This window comes from Halichoeres trimaculatus, unplaced genomic scaffold (genome assembly GCF_033239565.1).
Source record: "Halichoeres trimaculatus isolate MK-OKI-2021-1 unplaced genomic scaffold, fHalTri1.1 fHalTri1_scaffold_8, whole genome shotgun sequence".
Lineage (NCBI taxonomy): Eukaryota > Metazoa > Chordata > Actinopteri > Labriformes > Labridae > Halichoeres > Halichoeres trimaculatus.
In genome coordinates this window covers 10,548,009-10,567,477 of record NW_027437186.1, presented here as the reverse complement: position 1 = coordinate 10,567,477, position 19,469 = coordinate 10,548,009, and the positions used below count along the sequence as shown (strand labels likewise).

The 19,469-nt window shown below is 41.2% G+C and overlaps 1 protein-coding gene across 1 annotated transcript in view; it reads left to right on the top strand.

The window, feature by feature from the left end:
• The window catches only part of stk32c (serine/threonine kinase 32C), a 153,642-nt gene that overhangs the window by 99,190 nt on the left and 34,983 nt on the right, over window positions 1-19,469 (top strand). Inside the window, exon 3 of the mRNA XM_074675879.1 lies at window positions 1,921-2,072. Within this exon, the coding sequence (XP_074531980.1) occupies window positions 1,921-2,072 (152 nt within the window). The remainder of the gene's footprint in view (window positions 1-1,920; window positions 2,073-19,469) is intronic.

Below are 19,469 nucleotides of genomic sequence, written 5' to 3'. Positions count from 1 at the left end.
AATCATTGTTACGCCAATACAGAGGTTGAGTTGAACTTAACACCTGCGAGTAATTGGACAAAAAACATGACTGACACCATTGTCTCAATCCACAGCTGGTGTCAGTTTTCAGAGAGATGTGCTGTCACAGTGTTTACACAAGGTCAAAGAGACCTCACAGACGCAAGCTGGAGACAGAAGCTAACCTTCTATCTGCCAGATAATCATACATCAACCCTGAACATAGCATGTGACTAGATTTAAATGCTAAATTATGTCAGTTATTACAAAAATATAACAGTATGAACACAGCATTGCAAGGCTTTATATTGAAGAATAAATATGTTAAACAGAAAAAATGAGATTTTTATTATTGAACAAAGTGATATTTTTTACCACATAAAAACAAAAAAGTTCCAAAAATTGGTACCATTAAGTACTGATACGGATTGCCAGGTAATAGGCATTGGTACCGTATCATTTTAAATGCGAAAGGAACCCATCTCCAGTTGTTTGTATAATATTATGGCAATGTTGCTCTAAATCATTATCGCAAATAACATACATAACTTGGAAAGTCTCAATACTGATACTGATACTGGTCCGAGTCGATACCAGTAATAGTCAGTTTCGAGATGAACAGATCAGTCCTATGCATTGGGTCCTTTGCTGCAAATATCTGATACATATTTTTGAGTCTGAATTGGACCAATGCCTGATACCAGATGCATCCTTACACGTAACTTGGGATGTTTGCGTGTCTGTGTTTAGTCAGTGAAACAACTACTTGTTGTCACTTTTGATAGTTGAAATCAAGATTACTTGTTCCCTAAATTAACCTTTTTTATCTCTCTATTGTCAGCCTTAAATATTGTGTGGGGGTCTAAGCTGTAGCGCCGTCATTTGTTCGGGCTGTAACTTCTGTTGACAGGGAACACCTTAATTCTAACACTCTACTACCTGGATGTAAACCAACACAGGTGAAAGATTGTATCTTGTAGTATGTGGTGGTCTGTCAGTATTTTGATATGGTAAATACAGATAAGGTTGTTTGTCAGTTTAACATGTCTGATTAAACTGACACATAACCTCTAAGGATGTTAGCATACAACGAGGCTGGAGACTGGTGGTGCTAGCTCTGCTAATGCTAGTCAGCAAATATCATGTTTCCCATGGTTTACTTACAGACTGCGATTCTGCCATGTAAGACATTTTTTATCTGACTGTTTCTGATCAGTTAGTCAAACTTGAAATTTGTCTTGAACAACTAGGATATTTTTTGTTTCAGAATATCTTAAAACACAAGACACCCACAGAGAATGTTAAGTATTTCCCCATTTACAAGCACTTAAACCGAGTGGGAAAAAAGTCCCTTTAAACTCTGAGGCCTTGTGTGTTTGCTGGTAGGATCTTCAGCAGACACAGGATGACTAGAGTCTGACTTTAATGTCACTGTAATGACGCCGACCGTTCCTGAGCACCGTCCTGCTGCTGACCTTTCACAGCCACTTCCTGACAAAACCTCCAAACTGATCAATAAATGATGAGCTGATTTGTTTGGAAGTGGTTTGTGCCACAAACTTCTGCGTTTGGAAATGAAGTTCATTAGAGCTTCCCAGCGTGTCAGCAGAGACTGTCTGTCCTTACGATGGCATTAATCAACAGCTCAGAGACTCTGTGGGCTGTTTGAACACTTATTTGATGTACATGGCAGCAGGGCTGAGTTTGAAGAGCTGAAACTTGGCAAGAGTGCTGTAAAATCTTTCCCTGCCACCACAAGTCTGCAGCTCGATCTGTGTGTTCATTAAAGGATGCTCTGGTGTTATTGTATAGATTTGTGTGCACATTCTGTATGCAGACTGTCCTTACTGTGTTTATCTTGGACTAAAATACTTATTTTCTTTCCCTCTCTTTTCTCCCTGTTGTGTTTCTCTGCTGCAGGTATGCATCGTGCAAAAGCGGGACACGGAGAAGATGTACGCCATGAAGTACATGAACAAACAGCAGTGCATAGAGAGAGATGAGGTCCGAAACGTCTTTAGAGAGCTTGAGATCCTTCAGGAAATTGAACATGTTTTTTTAGTAAATCTCTGGTGACTATCCTGTTTTTACACTTTCAATGTGGTCTGCGCTGCGTGTGTCGCCTGCCTGCTGTTTGTCGGCTGTCTGTTTGTCTGTCTGTCTGTCTGTGCAGTTTGTGTATTTACCAAAGAGAGCATGCTCACTCTGAAGCTTGCTGCCCTAAAATAGATGTCCTCTTTGTGAGTATTGTGTTGCATGCACTTAACTTTTTATGCATTTGGAGCTAAGTGCAAGAAAAGTTCCATTAATGCTTGAAACAAATCTTCCTCCAGAAACCAACTGCAATAAGTTAAAAAAGACTGAAACACTGGAGAGATATTTTGGGATATTAATTTTGACTGTGATTCTCTGTAGCACACATTTGATAATTACTGCGGTTTGAAATGACCTCGCTCTTCCCCTGAGTATGATATATGTGGGTGAACTAAGGCTGCTTTCATTATTCAACGCTCATCTCCGAGCGGGACGCCTTTTCTAGATGTAATTGGGGGACCTGGCACGGCATTCATGGCGTATTACACACAGCACTTTCCTCCTCTGAAAGTGCGAGAAAAGATGCTGCACGTGCGAACAGAATACTCTGTTTTTTATGCATCTCATGATGGGCTGATGGTGTGCGGATAGCGTGTTGTGTCCTGGACTCATCCTGTCACCAAGTTGTGAATGATTTAATCTGCAGGATATTTTTGCCTGCAGGAGAAGCCGCTCGACTAGAACAAACTGAGGCCCTTTTAATGAGCGTACAGTCGTCGGCCTGTGTATTTTTTTTAGTTTAATTCCCTGCAGGAGTGTACGGCTGCCAAAGCCTTCTGTGTTCTAGTTTTCCATGTGCTTCTCTTCCTCACGCTCTCTCATACTTTGCATCCAATCAAATGCCCATTAGTGAAAAAAACTGAACCCTCGCAGCAATGTGGAAATGAGAAGTTTCACACTTCACACCTCCTCCCTCTGCTTTTATGTCTGCTTCACAGAAACGCTTCAGAGCGGGTCTGTCTGTCTCGCTGGGAGCTGATAGACATCATATCAGGCACAGAGTTGTAACAGTCTCACACTCAGCGATTTCTTCTGAGCGGCTCTTCAAAATGTCTTGGATTTTTCCACATTTGATGCTCTTAACAGCCTTGAATTCAAACAGACTGAGGAGGATCAGTCCTAAAAGCAGACATCTGTTAGAGTCAACCTGAGGGCTATCCCTTATACGTGAGGTACGTAACAACAGGGCTGCTGAAGCTTCTTACAGTTTTTCAATGTAAATAATTCAGAATAACCCCCCTGCTTCTTTTTCTTGATCAAAAACATCCCTTTTTAAACACAGTTTAATGAGCATTCTTTACATGAAGCAATACGGAAATGTTCAAACACTTCTGCAGGGAAGCTTTCATTTTATAAGTTAGTTTGGTTGACATCAAAGTTTGAATTTACAGCTATAACACGTAGCATGTTTAAAGACTTCCTGTGAAACCTATACCTGAGAGAGTGTATGTTTTATCTACCAAGTGTTTGAGATTTCTATCTCAGCTCCAGCACAAAGGAATGAAAGTGAACTTTGCCACTGGTGATAAAAGCTTTAGAGATTTTCACTGAAAAAAGTGACAAAGTACTCTTGATAATCTGAAGGACACACTGTCGATAGGTCCAACAACAGCTGTTCTTTGCTTCCAGGAGCTACTGCAGTTCAGATAGATACTTTTAAAGCTCTGGGGCACCAAACTCCATTCAAACATTTTCCTCTTTGTCCATTGGTAAAAAACTAGATTGATAATCACTCTCTCCAAGCCTTCAACCTCAAACCTTTAAGTGTTTTTTTTTTCTCATACTGCTGTGACTTTAACTTTCATACAGCTGCAGACCTTGAGACTTGCACTTAAAATCTTTATTTTCCTTGTTATGTAAAATAGATCTCTTTGCTCTATGTGAGTATCCAGAGGACAGTGTTGTGGATTAAACTGCCTGATAAGTAGGAAATAATGTATAGTGAGCAGGTTGTTAAAGACATATATTATATATATATGATACTGAATATTTCCTAGTTACAACTAAAAAAGTCATAATGTTAGCCTGATGTTAGAAATCATACAATTTCACTCATAAGTAGAATGAAAAAATAAATAGGACTTTTTTTTTTCCAAAGATGTGAAATGTGCTGGAATAAAAACATTGTTGCTGTGAGGTATCAAACCATCAATATTGAGTGTATCTGTTACTCTCTTAGTGTAAAACAGCAGTGATCAAATGTTTAATATTTACGTTTCGTAGTTGTGGTGAGAGGAGTTAAGATGCCTGATAGTGATATTGTTATAAGTTTATCCCAAATTCAGCTTCGTTAAAAACAGTCTAAATAATGTAAAAATGTCTCTTTCTGTTCTGGGATTTCAGTTTAAAGTCTGAGAGAGTCTCTGTTCTCTCCTTCCTTTTCTTACACACTGAACACATTGTACTGCTCCTTGTTTTCGATCGCTGTAAACTCTATGAAAGGAAAACTTACAATTTGTAGCAAAGGATCCTGGGAGGAAATGGTACTGAACAAACAAACTTTTACAAAAAAAGAAGTCACACGAAAGTGCATTTAGTTGAACTCTCATGTCAGCTTTTACTTGAAACTAGATAAAATATTTAGGCCTTATACAAAGAAATCACGTACATAAAGAATTAAACAGAGAACCAGTATGTAGGCTTGAGCCTCTCGATCTTCAGCATCTGAAAAAAGTCATCATTTGCATCCAAGTTCAAGTTGTTAGAGCCCAAGTCCAGGTCACAGGACTCGCAAAAAATAAAAATACAAGCGTTTGCTTCCCTCATCTTCAGCTCATTGCTTGTATTCAGTCGTCTTGAACAGCAGATGGAAACTGTCAATTCTGCATCGCAGCCATAAGAAGAGGCTCCTCCTCGGCAGGCTGCTGTTATTGCTGTCAGGTTGGTTGAGAGGAGAGTGATGGCACGCACAGCTGGTTAATGGTTTTGAAGAGTGAGGATGGGAGCGCTTCCTGGACGTAAATTACATCAGCAGCACTCTTCAGTTACAAACGCGCATAGACCGAAAACGAACAAAATCAATCCAAATACAACCTTATTTATTTACTTATTCATTTATTTATTTCTGTTAAATGTGTGCTGCCACCTGATGGCAAGGGAAGCTTGATACTGAAAGTCTTGAAGTTGGTCCCCAGATTTAGTGTAGGGCTGCAACCAACAATTATTTAGTAATCGATTACTCTGAGGATTATATTAACGATTAATCGCTGAATCGAAAAAAAGATGAGAATGCATAAAAGCAAAATTCACAAAATCAAACATGCGTTGTTATTTTAGTTGATGAATATTGTTTGCTTAGAGATTTTTACAAAGAAACAACAAATTTGAACATAGTTTAAACTGACCAGATGCTACATTCATAAAGTATAAAAAGTGATATGAATGTATTGTCACTTAAAGAATCAACAGTATGGGCAAAATAACAGAAAGTATATCGTTATGTCATCAGATTAAGAACTTATTAGGTCAAAAAGGAAAATAAATAAAAATGTGTCCTCAATCTTTTCACCTGCAGGTCAAACAGTTCACCTCCCTCTGCCCTACCACTATCTGTGGCAGCTAACGCTAATGCTAACGTTAGTTTGATGAACTCCTCATGGTTTTCAAACAGGGTGATGATTTAATAAAAAGACTAAACGAGTCCTAAAAGACAAACCATGCATGTCACAACATATGAAAGGAGTGTATGTGGGATTTTGTAGCTCCTCACCTCACTGTTGAGCTCCCTGTCTCATCATCGATGAGCCAAACATGTTTGTGTTTTAAGTGCTGGATCATTTTTGTCAATTAACATGCTGTGTGCTTTTACTCAAAGTGAAATTCTCCCAAACTCTGGGAATTTTTCTGGATGAACAGCTTTTCCAGGTCTGCCATTATTAGCATGTTTACTTGTTTCCCTCACCTGCCGGCTCGGCTTCTCCTCCGCCACACTGATCTGTTTACATGTGAAGCATACAGCCCCACAGCCCAGGTAATCTACACTCCAGTCCAGTAGGTGGCGGTAATGCACCTTTAGCTAGTTACCAACCACTAAATAATCTGACAAAAAGGAAGAGGACAAATAAACTGAAGACAAACTAATATAGAAATGACGCAGCACAGTGCATCGATTATGGAAAAACGTTGACGCTTTTACTAATCGATTTTTATCGATTTTATCAATTCGCTGTGCAGCCCTAGTTTAGTGTGAGCATAGAGAGATGATAAAATTTGTTTAAATGTTGCAAAAGAGAGAGTTCTAGTGTTTCCTGCATGTCAGCTGAGTGATTCAGAGGCTGAATGCTGTTTTTTTTCAGGAGTGTGTTTCTAAAGTGTGTTCAGACTTTAAATCTGGGCAGCTGGGTTAATGTTTCTAATGTTAGAATCAGCAGACTGTCCATCTCCAGCCTCCTGAGAGCGTGAATAACTTTGCTCCAGAATACCCAGTCTGATGTCCTCAGTGTGTCTGAAACTGACCGAATTCATCCCTATCAGATAAACAGACTGATTGACAGAGGAAGTTTTCTGCCTGGACTCGGGTTGTGGAGAAAAAGAACATAGCACGACTTAAAGGAAGTCATTTCAAAGCTGGAGTCGATGGTAAGTTTGTTGTTTCTGCCCCAGTTTCCTTTAGAGCGTCTGAGCGTGACAGCATCGATGTGTTGCACCTGTTTGCATCTCACAAAGAGTCTTCATTTAGCTGCAGCGTGAGACGGAGCCTCAGCCGGGCAGGTAATGAGACAGGACTGATGAGAACACTGCTTCAGCTCCCCCTCGACTCCCTTTCTGTAAAACAACGAGGAACCTAATTGGTTCACTGCGGGGGTTTGCTGTTTCACCGTGTCCCTGTAGATCATGGGCCTCTCAATCAGAGCGTTAGGCATTCTGGTGCATGACGCTATTAATGCCAGGGATGGACCTGCTGGGGCTCTGGGAAACTTCCTATTGTCTTAAACAAACAAAAAACAGAAGAAGATCCAAGTCAGGGAAATGCTGCCTCTGATAGAGCTTCACATGAGATTTTTTTTCTTGATGCGGTGCCAGCAGCAAGTCAAAGAGACATCCAGAAGAGAAGAAAGGATCCCGGAAAACACAGCAAACAGAGTTCAGAGGAAGTAATGATTCCTGCATCACACAGAGAGGAGAGAGGGGTGAGACAGTGCAGAGGAAGTAAGCAGCATTGATTTGTTTTGTCAAGAAAGAACAGTGCAGACTAAGAGGATTTGTACGATTTTCCTGCAGCTCGTACCTCCACGCACGCACACACAGTCTGGAAGCTGCTTTCATTGAGACATCCTGAATCCTGCATTTGAGCGGCATCGTACATGAGCTTCAGAGGAAATTCATTAGGAGGCAACCCTGTGAAAGCCCACACTGAATCCCATCAGCCCACTGAAGGCTGCCTTAAGCTGGGTGGATGTCAAGTTTTACAGCCCACAGTAATTGCAGCGACCATTCCCCCGCTGCTGCACGGAAATGCTGTGTAGGAGTCAAGGGTGCGCTGAATGGATTACCCTGGAGGAGGAAAAATTAACCATCATCTGCTGCACACAGCAAATCCACACTAAGTCTTGTTAGGATTTATGACACATGAGAAGACGCTGACTTTTTCTTTCCCTCGTATGTGTTCGAGACCTCAGAGTGCAGAGGTTGTCCACCCAGCCTCCAAGCGGAGGAGAACCAGCAGGAATGACTGAGATCTCCTGCTCTGTGGAGTGTGAGGCTTCATTATGAAACCAAGGTTTGGCCTGAAGCGTTACATCACAACAGATCACTCTCAAACAGCAGCATTGGTTTCTTTTCAAGGCCTGGAGACGCTGGAATGAATCATGACCAAACAGGCTCAGAGGGGAGCTCGGGTCATCTGTCGTCTAAAAGTTTTAAGCACAGTCCCTCGGGATGGTCTTAAAGGATTTTAGTGGTTTCTTAACCCAAATGGGGTGAGTCATCTGGGGGTGCATAGCGCAGCGCTCTCTGTCCATCCCTTCATCAGAGGCAGAGAGCTAGCGATCAGGCGGGCGGAGGAGTGCCGAGGATGGATGTGCCATGTTCAACCTCCATTAGGAATATTGATTTCAGGCCTGGATGGAATAAGGCCTTTGGAGACTGTGGAACAAATTAGCCTGTACACCCCCAGTCAGCAGTTAAATAGAGCTCTGTGAGGGGGCTCAGCCTTAAATCAACCTCATAAAAATCACAAATCATTTCAAAGACCTTCATCACAGCCTGCCTGCCTGTGTTCAGCACAAAGAGAAGGTACAGAAAGCTAAGCTCAAACTCCACTGATACGACCGCGTTATCCGATGGATAGTGTCTAAAACACAGTGGGGAACCTTCAGGGACTTCTAGGCCTTCAGAGAAGGCCTTAAAAAAATCTGGACCAAAAAATATACGTATATCTCTATATATATAATTTCTCATTTAGTTGAATAAAATAAATTTGATACATCATGTAAGTTTTAAAATTAAGTTTACTGCAAAGTTCACTTCAGCAATGAAAGGGTTACTGTCTTGAAACATGTTATCTCTATCTGAGCCCGGTTTGCTGGCTCGTTAAGTGGTTAGGACTTCACGAAGGCCAGGCTGTTTTGGTTTGGAGAGACAGGAAAATTGACCAATCACGATTTGATTTTTTGGGGGGCGGGACAAAAACAGAAGAGCATAGGCCTTCGTGGAGTCCGAACAGTGGGCAGAGTGGTGAGAGTGGTGAGAGGAATGGAAGAAGACGAGAGCGAAGTTGTGGCTAACGTCTTAGCATTTTTTCAGCGTGTGCGAGTAAAAATTTCATCTGGTCGTGCTCGTGCGAGTGGATATGTCTTAATACTCCATCTATCACAGGCACTGTGTAAGACATTGTGGACTGAATTCTCCCTCTCTTTCACTGGCTCAGTCAGTTTCCTCCACCTGAACTCTACCCTGTTGTAAAGAGAGAGCGCTGTCGCGTATACACGCAGCGCGTATGCGCGTCACACACCGAAGACAGACAGAACTTCACAACGACACACGTTTCACTATTTCAGAGTCAGCCTTCTTACTATATGATTCACGCTGCTCTAAACTCTCCTGATTGAAGAGGATGCTGCGTTAGAGCAGAGCTACGTTAGTTTAACTCACGACATGTCAACACCAAAAAAGAAAGATAGAAAACAACTAAGACTCTGATAAACTCTTCATCAAGTGCTGCACAGTTATCTGTCTCCGTCTCTGAGGTCTCCTGCAGCGTCTTTGGATCAAACCAACATAGAGAGAGGGGGTGGATGGTTTTTTGAGTTTTCGATATAACGCCCAAGTACGGGACTTGATTCACTTTCAAAAAATATTAGCGCTCACAGGAGCATACTTAAAGTGAATGGGCAATCAGGAGAAATCACAAGCCAGGAGAACAGCCAGAAAAAGGGTTTAAAAATGAGAGACTCCCTCCATATTCAGGAGTGTAGACAGCCTGCCAGTACTCTGCATGGGTAAAAGTAACGAGTTTATGTATGACACAGATTGACAAAGATAAAAACTAAAGACATTTTCTTCATCATTTTAGGTTATTTCAGTAAGTTTTGTAAACTCACTTAATAATGTTAGTCATTGTGTTATGTAAAGCCTCTTTTTTATTTTTATTTTATTTATTCAATGAAAATGTTATTTGTTAACTACTTTTTTCCGCAATGATTTCTTTTCTGGGCTGTGAGGGCTGAGGTGAAGGCCCAGCTGTAGTACTCACGGTTCGCCACATGTTTGAGTTACAGAAAGTCTCAAGCAAAAAACACCTCTTTCAAATTTTAAAATCATTAAAGTATCATAAAATGTTCATGCAAGACCTGCAAACCTCTGACCTCAACATCAAAGCTTTGTTACGGTACAGCCACACCGGATGTAAATTTGCGTCGAGATTACATACAAAGTCAATGCAAAGATGCGTATGGACGCTGATTCGCCCCGGATGGTGCGTTGGACGTTTTTGGCGTAGCGCTTTTGGGGTGTCAGACGCCTGAACGCTTGAGTTGAAAATATTGATCTTTCGACACAAATGTGCGTGATACTGTGCTGCGGATTACCAGGGAGTGGCAGCAGGCCTTGGTTGTGATCTCCAAAGCTTCACACACTCTCCTTTCATCCTTTTTAAACCACAGCTCGTTGTTTTTCAGATGCTCTTTTGGGCTTTCCGTCTTGAAATGAGCGGGCTCTCTACTCCGCATGAGCAGTGCGCGTTCGCTCCTCAGCTTGCTAAAATAGTCCAGCCTCCAGACCCGGGCATTCATGCAGCACGTCACAGGCATGACAGGCGTTTAAATTTGCGAATTCGTGACCGGTGTGGCCACGGCATTAGAGATTCAAAACCATGTTGTGTTGTCAAACATGACCAAAATAACCTAATGAATTTGAAAAGAGACTCTTTTAAGGGATTTCAGTGAAAGTCATTAACTAAAAAAAACATGAATCAGTGTTGCCTCTCCACCAGAGATCTCAAACTCGTGCCATGGAGGGCCAAGAGGCCACAGGTTTTCTTTCCAACCAAAAACTCCACCAGCTGATTTCACTGACTAGTCCCTGCTCTCTGCTTCAAGGTGAGGTAAGCAGTGAAATCAGCTGGTGGAGGTGGTTGGAAAGAAAACTTGCAGCCTCTTGGCCCTCCATGGCATGAGTTTGAGATCCCTGCTCTACACCCTTAATCTGATGTAAAAGGTGTAAATTTGATGTAAATTTATTAAATCAACTTTAAGCCCTAAATTAGTTGTGTCAAAAGGTTTTCTAAGAGGGGTCACATTTGAGTTATTGAAAATGCTGACATGCAGCATAAACATCAGCAAACTCTGCTTCATCTCAAGGAAAATGTTCTCCATACGGGGGCGCTATGGGTAAAATATGTCAGGATTTTTTATGGCAGGATCAGGATCTGTTTTTTTTCAGGATTATTTTTCATATTTAGATTATTTTCACCTGCAAACATTTTAAGCCCCAACTTTTTCTTGTCCTGCATTCTGAATAATTCTCTTGCACCTTTTTATTGATATTTGTTTGTTTTTCTGCACCATTTCATAACTTCAATCTCAACATGTATACTCTGGTATGTTTTTTTTATTATTATTATTATTGAACTCTGGATGTTTATGGAGCACATTTTCACATTGGCCCTCATCAATCAAACATGCGTACCACCAAAAAATGGGTGTACGCTTATTTCCACAGATCGGCATTTATCAAGCTGAACGTGGGCGTTGGGTATGCTCAAATCCCACGCCAGGTCTGAGTTCACATACGCAAGTTTCATGTCAGTGGGCAGCGCAGAGCAGCAAAGGAAATCCGTCTGTGGAGAAGATGAGCACAAAACATTTTCAGACAGAAAAACTGATGTTCTTAGATTATTAAGATTGTTAAATTAGATGTAACACAAAAAAGGTGTTTTTAAAATTTCACTCTTTTTCTGCCACTCTATAAAATAGGCCAGAGAAACTTTTCCTAAGAGATGAACCTCCCAGGTTTGGAGTAAGCATTTAATGTTTGACACATAAGTAAGTGCCACAGTTTGGCCACTCAAATCAAAAAGGTCTAGGTTTGCAACCATTGTAGATAAACTATTGGCAGTTCTTAATTATTTTCTGTCAAAACCATATCATATCTAGCTTAACTTTATATATATATATATCTTTCGAGAGTCTAATCACTTCTTGACTCTACCTCCTGACATATTTTACAATCCCTGAAAAAATATATAAGAGTGGCAGCTGTCAATCATTATTAAAGGTATGTGACGTAAAACCTTGTTTTTAACCTTGTATAACTAATTAAAAAAGTAGACTTGAATACAAGGCAGCCAAATGATATCTTCAAATCACCACAACAATCGGACGTACGAAACATTTCAATGAGGTGTATTCATTTTTTAAAGATTGACCACAGCCCATCTGGAATGACTGGGGAGATGAATTTTTTGACCTATATTGCAGCCAGCCACCAGGGGGAGCAGTTTTTGTGGCAACCTCACTTGGAGCCAAGCAAGATGACATCCATTTTCTTTTACAGTCTATGCTTATGCCTCTTTGGGTGTGCCCGGCTATTTGAGAAATACAGCCTTATCACATGAAAGTTTTACCTGCGCTGTCTGATAATAGTATCACATTTAAACATTTAAGAACAACAGAAATAATATACTTTCAGGATGTTAGTTGTGTAAATTTTTTGATTTATCTTCTTTTAAGTTGAGGACTAGTTGAATATTTCAGTAAGCATCAGCCCCTACCCACCACAGAGTATTTGTTGTGGACCTACGGCCTTGAAACTTCCCCCCGTCGCTTCTTTCACAGAACTTTTTGTAGGACATGAAGAGTACACCTTGTGAAAGCAGGCCAGAGGAGGTTGTTGTGTCCTGAAGCGACCAGTTGAAGCTCTGACTCTCTTTGCTGTTCCAGGATTTCTCTGAGGAGCGTGCGAATGTCTCGTGATTGAGTCATGCGTTCAATCCAGGCAGCACACCTCTATCATCAACTTTATGTAGGCCAGAGAAACTTTTCAGACCGACTCCAGCATCACGGGCTCTTGTTTCTCCCTCAGACTGCTCTCCTCTTCACTGTCCCTGTATTTCCCTCTCCTCCCTGCCTCCCCGGGCTCGTTTGTCATCATGGCCTGATTATTTCAGCCAGTTCCTTGTGCTCCTTCCAGCGGGCCAACCCTCCTCTCTCAGATACTGTGACTGTTGCAGCCTCGTCCTGTTCTGGCCCGTCCACATGGCCTCCTCCTGATTTTGGACAGAAACAGCTCACTCCAGATCTCAGATTACCTCCAGGCTCTTACTCACACTTACTGCTCATGCACACTTATTTCAAAGCAGCGTTTTACAGAAGAGAGAACAGCACGAAGAGTTAGACTGACAGTGAAGGAAATGAGGTTAATGTGGAAGATGTTGCTCATAAATGTCACTGGACTCTGCTGATCACATCAGATGTACCCATGATGAAAGCTTTTTTTGGATTACCTCTTGTGTTCAGTCTGAGTTTTGTTATCATGCGTTCAGCCGTCGACTTGCTCGGCTTAAAGTGAGGTCACCACAAAAACTGCTCCCCCTGGTGGCTGGCTGCAGTATAGATTAAAAAATGCATCTCTCCAGTCATTCCAGATGAGCCCTGGTCAAACTTTAAAAAATTAATACACCTCGTAGAAATGTTTCTCATGTCCGAGGTTTTTGTCACCCGGCTCCACTCAGATTCTTCCAGAATCCCTCACAGTTTCTACTGCGCAAACTCTGGCTGCACAACTGCTACTATGGCTGCGCCTGTGACGGGGGAATTTTGGCTTCAAAACCGTACAATGGTAAATGTCGGAGCCACACTGTCCACTCTATAAACAGTCTGTGCTTCTAACTGAAATCTTCTAAAAACTGTGACCCAGAGGAACTTGCAAAACAAGAAATGAGGACTCTCAGAAAGATCTTTGCTGAGTCAATAAAATGCAGGCTTCTAGAGGACAGCTAACTCTGTTTATATCAATCATTTACAATCATTATCTAACAGTGCACTCTGTACCTTGTGTTGATAAAATTCATATTTCAATAATCTAAAAACAAAGGTGTAGCAGACATCATACTGTAGAGAAACAGTCATTACTACAAACAATGTTTATTTCATGAACATCTGTACATTAATGCAGGAGCTGTTGGCAGAATTGAGATTTGTAGACGTCTTCTTGTGTCTGCTTTTGGTTGAAGCCGCTTTTCAGCTGATGGGACACAGCTTTTAGTTTGTTGTGAAATATTTTCCATAGAGTTGCAGATTTATGCCTGAAAAAAAAAAACAAGTTGTTAAAAAGTCCTTGCTGCACCTTTATTTTGAAGGACATGATGCACTTAAGGCAGTAACTCTCCTAATGCCAGCTGTCATCTGATGTTTGACAATAAATTGTAAAAGATGGGGTCCCAGCTGTCATTTAGAAGGTCACGAGTCTAGACTGGTTGAATATGAACGTGAATATTACAGTAGCCAGCAAGGGCAGATGATCTGCAATGCCCTGAAGAATCATTGTCTGGAGAAAAAATCTGCAAATGCAGAAATGACAAGGTTGTGACATTGAAGAAGGAACCAAAACTATTGACTGACTCTCTAACTCAAACAATACAAGCCAAGGTGCAGTTGCAAGACGTTTGTATTTTGTGTTTTTTTTTTTCTTGTGTTCCACACAGACTACTCAAAAAGTAAAAATAACTGGATATTAAAACTTATTCCAAACATGCCAAATACAACTAGGAAAGCAACGGGGATTATAGACCAATCCTATGGCTAAATTGTGGGCACCGCCATCTTGGGCGGCCGCCATTACTGCAGTGGAACAGCAGCGGCTACTGCCACCTGCTGGCTGTGATAGCGGCAGAGATGTTTGTTATAAAAATGTTACAGAGTCACAAGAGTACTGCAATTAGAGGGCTAAGACTTCATATATATTTCACAGATTAAGGGTTTTACCCATGTCAAATATATTTTTAAAAAGTAATGTAAAGGAGGTGAAATTAGGTCCAGAGTTCATGCAAGACTCTCGTAGCAGACTAACCTCCAGAATCCACTCATATATCACTATCAGGCATAGCCAGTGTTTAACAGCAGCAACACAGACAAAAACACAAACGCTGATCCAATATCATGTCTCACAAGAGCAAGGCTGGTGCCACATATTTCAGTACAAAACTTCACCTGTGTCCAAGTCAGTAAAAAATGAACCCAATCTCAACCCAAGCTGTTGATCCTGTTATTACAGCATGTCTTTTTACACAGATCACACATGACCAAAACTTGAAAAGGGCTGGAAAAAGTCACAATTCCATCTATTTGCTTGCAGTTTGAATAGAAAGGATGAGAAATTATGGCAAGCTGCCTCTTGTTTACCCTTTGTTGCATTTCACGCATTAAACAACCAGTAGTCCAAAGTAAACTCACTGTTAGCCCATAGCTCAGGATTCTTCTTGACCTCACCTTAGTTTTCCATTCCATGTCTCCCTGAGAGGACACATGAAGGGTCGTCCAGGAGCATGCTGGAAGGGTTGTATATGTTACCATGCTGAGAAAACCTTCAGATCCCTGAGGAATACGCTAAAGGCGGGATGAGGGTGTGTAGGTAGGGGGTGGTTTCAGTACAAAATTTTATTCAACTGTGTCCACAAGCAAGTCAGTTTAAATCTAATCCATTCATGGTGTTTCAATGTGATGAACGGTGAAGTAGTGCTTGAATCTCCATATATCCTGGCAATTACAGGAAGTCAGCTTCTCTTAATTTCACTTTAAGAAGTCACAAAAAGTTTGATGTGATGAGTCATGATAAAGACATGGATGAGAGCCAAGGAACTGACAGAGATTTGAGCAGATGCCAAACACAGCAACCCTTGTATTTCTACAAAACCGGAGGCCATATATTCACTGGACTTGTCCTACTTCTGATTGTTAGCTTTCCTTTAGTGTTTACCAGTCTTTGTTTTGGCGTCCAGATAGCAGAAAAATGACTACTATATTTGTAGATTTCATTTCTTGAGTTGATTTTTAGAGAAGTCTATGGATGGGGGAATCAAATACTTCATGTCCCATCCTTGGCAGAGCCTCACAGGTGACAGGCCTGTCAGAGCTTTTACTGCTCCAGTCCTCTGCCCATATCTGACATCTTGCTGTCACCTCAGAGAGACTGAGGGAGGGAGGAAGTGACAGCCAGACCAAGGGTGCATCCCTCTGTCTCCCTCACTCTCAGGGTCCCAGATATTTGAGTCGAGGACTGGGGAGGCTGTTTAGTGGATCAGTGAGATAGAGAGCACAGTCTCAGAGGATGCTCATCAGTCAACTGGATACTGGAAATCAAACTGTGACAATGAGGTGATAAAAAGGTGACAGTGAGGAATCCCTGCCAACAGCAAACAACATCCTGGGGATGACCATCTGCTAAGGCTGCCCACTGACACCAGTCTGTGGACATATGTGAGGCTGGTCTGTGTTTCAGAGTCAGGATAAAAATTTTAGTCGGATAATTAAACAGCTACACACAAAATAGGTTTCAGTTTTAGTTTAGTTTAGTTTTAGTTTCTAGTAGAACTTTTAATTATTTCAAGTACATTTAAAACCCCAAATCCCAATCTACATGGATGTAAAGGTCTGTATGTTGACCTCATCGTCCAAAGAACAGGTGGAAAGCGCCAAAAGTATGGCTGTGTCAACCTTGTTGTTTTGTATCCTGGTAGAAGTTGTCTTGAACAAAGAAAAACAGTGTTAAAAAGATCTGTTCTCTATTGAATTGCTTCAAACAAATGTACGCCTTGTTAATGGTCACGCCCTCATGACAGTGGGTGCTAACGCTTATGGGAAACAGACTCTATCCCATAAAAGCTCAAGCGTTTCCTGACAGACCTCATTGTGTCTTCAATGTGTGCATGTTCAAATCCCAGAGTACTTTTTGATCAACTCACAGGAAACCTCGCACCAGATTATCTGACCTTCTCGCTCCTTTTCATCAAAATGACCTCCTTTTTATTCCTGAGCACATAAAAAGCAGCTAGTGTCACAGAGTTCAGGGAAAGCCACACACAGATACAAACAGTTTGTCCTATATTTTCTGGGTGAACGAACCTCTGCAGTCCATTCAGGCATGGGTCACTGGAGGATCTCCACCCTGATTGGTTATTGCAGCATAAATGATTTGCTGAGTTTTCTGTTAGTCAACTCTCAAGACTTAGCATATGAAGCAAATGCAGACTTTTGGGAATGATGCCAAAATGCCACTCAAGGGATATGGTCCAGATTCTAGGAATATGTCCAAATACCAGAAGTTGTGTTCATTTGCTCAGAATGAGGTCTTTCAGTCCAGATATCTGGTATTTATTAAAAAGAGGGTGTTTGGAATAAATACCAAGCTTAAATGTTAAGAGAAAGACCAAATGTCTGAAAGGAGTCCAAATTTTTGGAACAAAGTCAGACTGCCAGTAATAAAGCAGCTTAAGTCGATAAAGTATGGATAAAGTACAACTTCACAAAGTTCAAATTTTCCATCCATTTTCTCTGCCAGTCTTGACCAGACCAATTGTTTGACGTGCATTTCACTGGGCTCGAGGTCTACAGAAAAATCGTAGGCAGGTTTGAGAACATGCAGCTCTGCCCCTCTGCAGGAATCTGAATGAGCCACCTTCTTGATGTGAGGCAACATCTCTGACCACTGCACCACTGTGCAGCCTGAAGTATTGAGGCCTCTGCACACCAACGGCAACGCAAATAAACGAAAATGTGAAAAACTTTGGAGGCGTCATATTCAATCTCTGCAGGTATTCTTCTCCAAACAGTGTCTTTCTAATCGCTGTCTTTTAGTTTTTGTGTCTTTTGACGTAAAGAACCAGATGCTGAGACACAAATACAATCAATGTTGTACGTTTTGGTATGTGGCTTGTCAACGAGCGTTTTGATTGGTTGGATGTGTACTCATAAGAAAAACTTTGGGAAAATCAATCTCAGCCCAAAAAATTAAGAACGTTGCTGGTGTGAATGCTTGCATTGAAAAACAGTAGGCTCGAAAAAAAAAAAAGGAATAACGTGTGGAATATTTACGCAAAAAATATGTGTCTGGTGTGCAAAAGGCTTTAAAGTGCTAGAAGTAGAATCAGCCCTACAAAGACTTTTTAAATACTGATGCCAAAATTGAAATGATGAATGTTTAACCAGAATGAGGGGATGAAAATTGCAGAGTTGATAGGTATGGTTCAGTTTTTGGAATTCTGTCTTCTTTGAATTTTATGTTCCCCATTTCTTCAGTTTGACTCGATGTTTCTTGCTTTTATCGCTCCATCTGTAATGTGTGAGGAGGGAATACTGTACTGTTGTTTGTATCTGCCTCCCTTTGCCTTCCATCTATTCTAACACATGAAGGACCACCTTATTCTTAAATTAATCCAAGCTGCTTCATGGGAGGGGAGAGGGACCCAACAGTCCTGCAGATGTATTCATTTTCCTCAGGACCTCTCATCTGTGGATGAGATGGAATGATTTTTGCTCTGCAGAAACACTCGCCCTGCTTCTCTCATATTGAGAGGCAGGAAATTGCACCTGAATGGAACCAATCAGAGTGTTCAGAGCTGAGCCTCCAGATACAGAGAAACCTGCAGCTATGAAGAGAAGTAATATCAGCACAGTGTCAGAGCTTTAATGGAAAAATAAAGATTTGGCTCAGAAGAAACAGCATTAAACCAAGTGTGAAAGAGGAAACCACCGTGGCTCTGTTTGTTTCCTCTCTTTGCAGCATGCCGACGTACAGGGCCTATTAAGATATTATTCCTCCATTTTTCCCCCTCTTCAGATGAGAAATTAGCTTCTGTTGCACCAAAACAGTTTGCTCACCCGTGTGAATTAATGTTTTGTGCTGTGTTTGGGGCCAAAATTGTGGAGTGGAGTGTTACAAATCCCCTCCCAGATCACCAAGAGGCTGTATTTTAATTTGATGTGCATGATTAAAGAGCCTGAAAATGTTTAGAGGACCACGAGGAGCGTTCAGTAAAATCTCATCAACAAAATGGGCTGCTTCAAACAGCAATTTCCACCGATAATGACTCTTTATGTGGATTCTTTTGCATTAATGGCATCTTAATGGGATGAATGTGAATCACTTTTGTCAAAAGCAACTTTTGTGTGTGCGCAGATTCTGCCAGGAAATACACATTCACCCAGAAACAACGCGCATGCGTAGATATTAAATAAACATAAAAACTGCTGAATTGAATGGGAACCAACATGAAACAGTTTTTCTGTCACTTTCTCTGAGTTGTAACAGATAATTGAGGGGGTTAGACACCGTTAAAGATGCTGTGAGGAGGATCCGTTTTAAATGGACTACCTCGCCACCTTCTGGCCCGGAGTGGCATGCACTGTCATAAAGATGTGACTTTTAACCAGGTGTGTGTTTGATTTTTGAACAAAATTTATTTTTTTGAAACAACTTTTTACCGGATACTATGTGACAAGAATTTATCAGAACAGTTATGTAGTGCTGTTGTTTGAAACATGACAATAAGTCGGCTATAGCACTACAAACGGCCCTGTGCTACAATGTGTCCATAGGCTAACATGTCAACATGCTAACTGTCAGTTCATACAGTAGTTCAGTAGCCGACCCAATGTAACACTACTGACATTCCATTGCTCTAAGACGAGTCTATAATGTGTAACGTTAGTGAATCCTGGTTATGTCCTGCCAGTCATCTACCAAGCAGAGCTAACGTAACCTCACTCTTCATTTTATTGATAGACTCTCAAGTTTGAACAGACCACTGCAGAATAACTGCTGACTGTGGGTTGGAATCAACATTAACACAGATTAGCTCTTTTAGCCTTTAGCTCAGGCTATATTATTCTCCTGTTTATCTTTCTTCTGCTCTTCTGTCCTTTTTCTGTCTGACAGTTAGG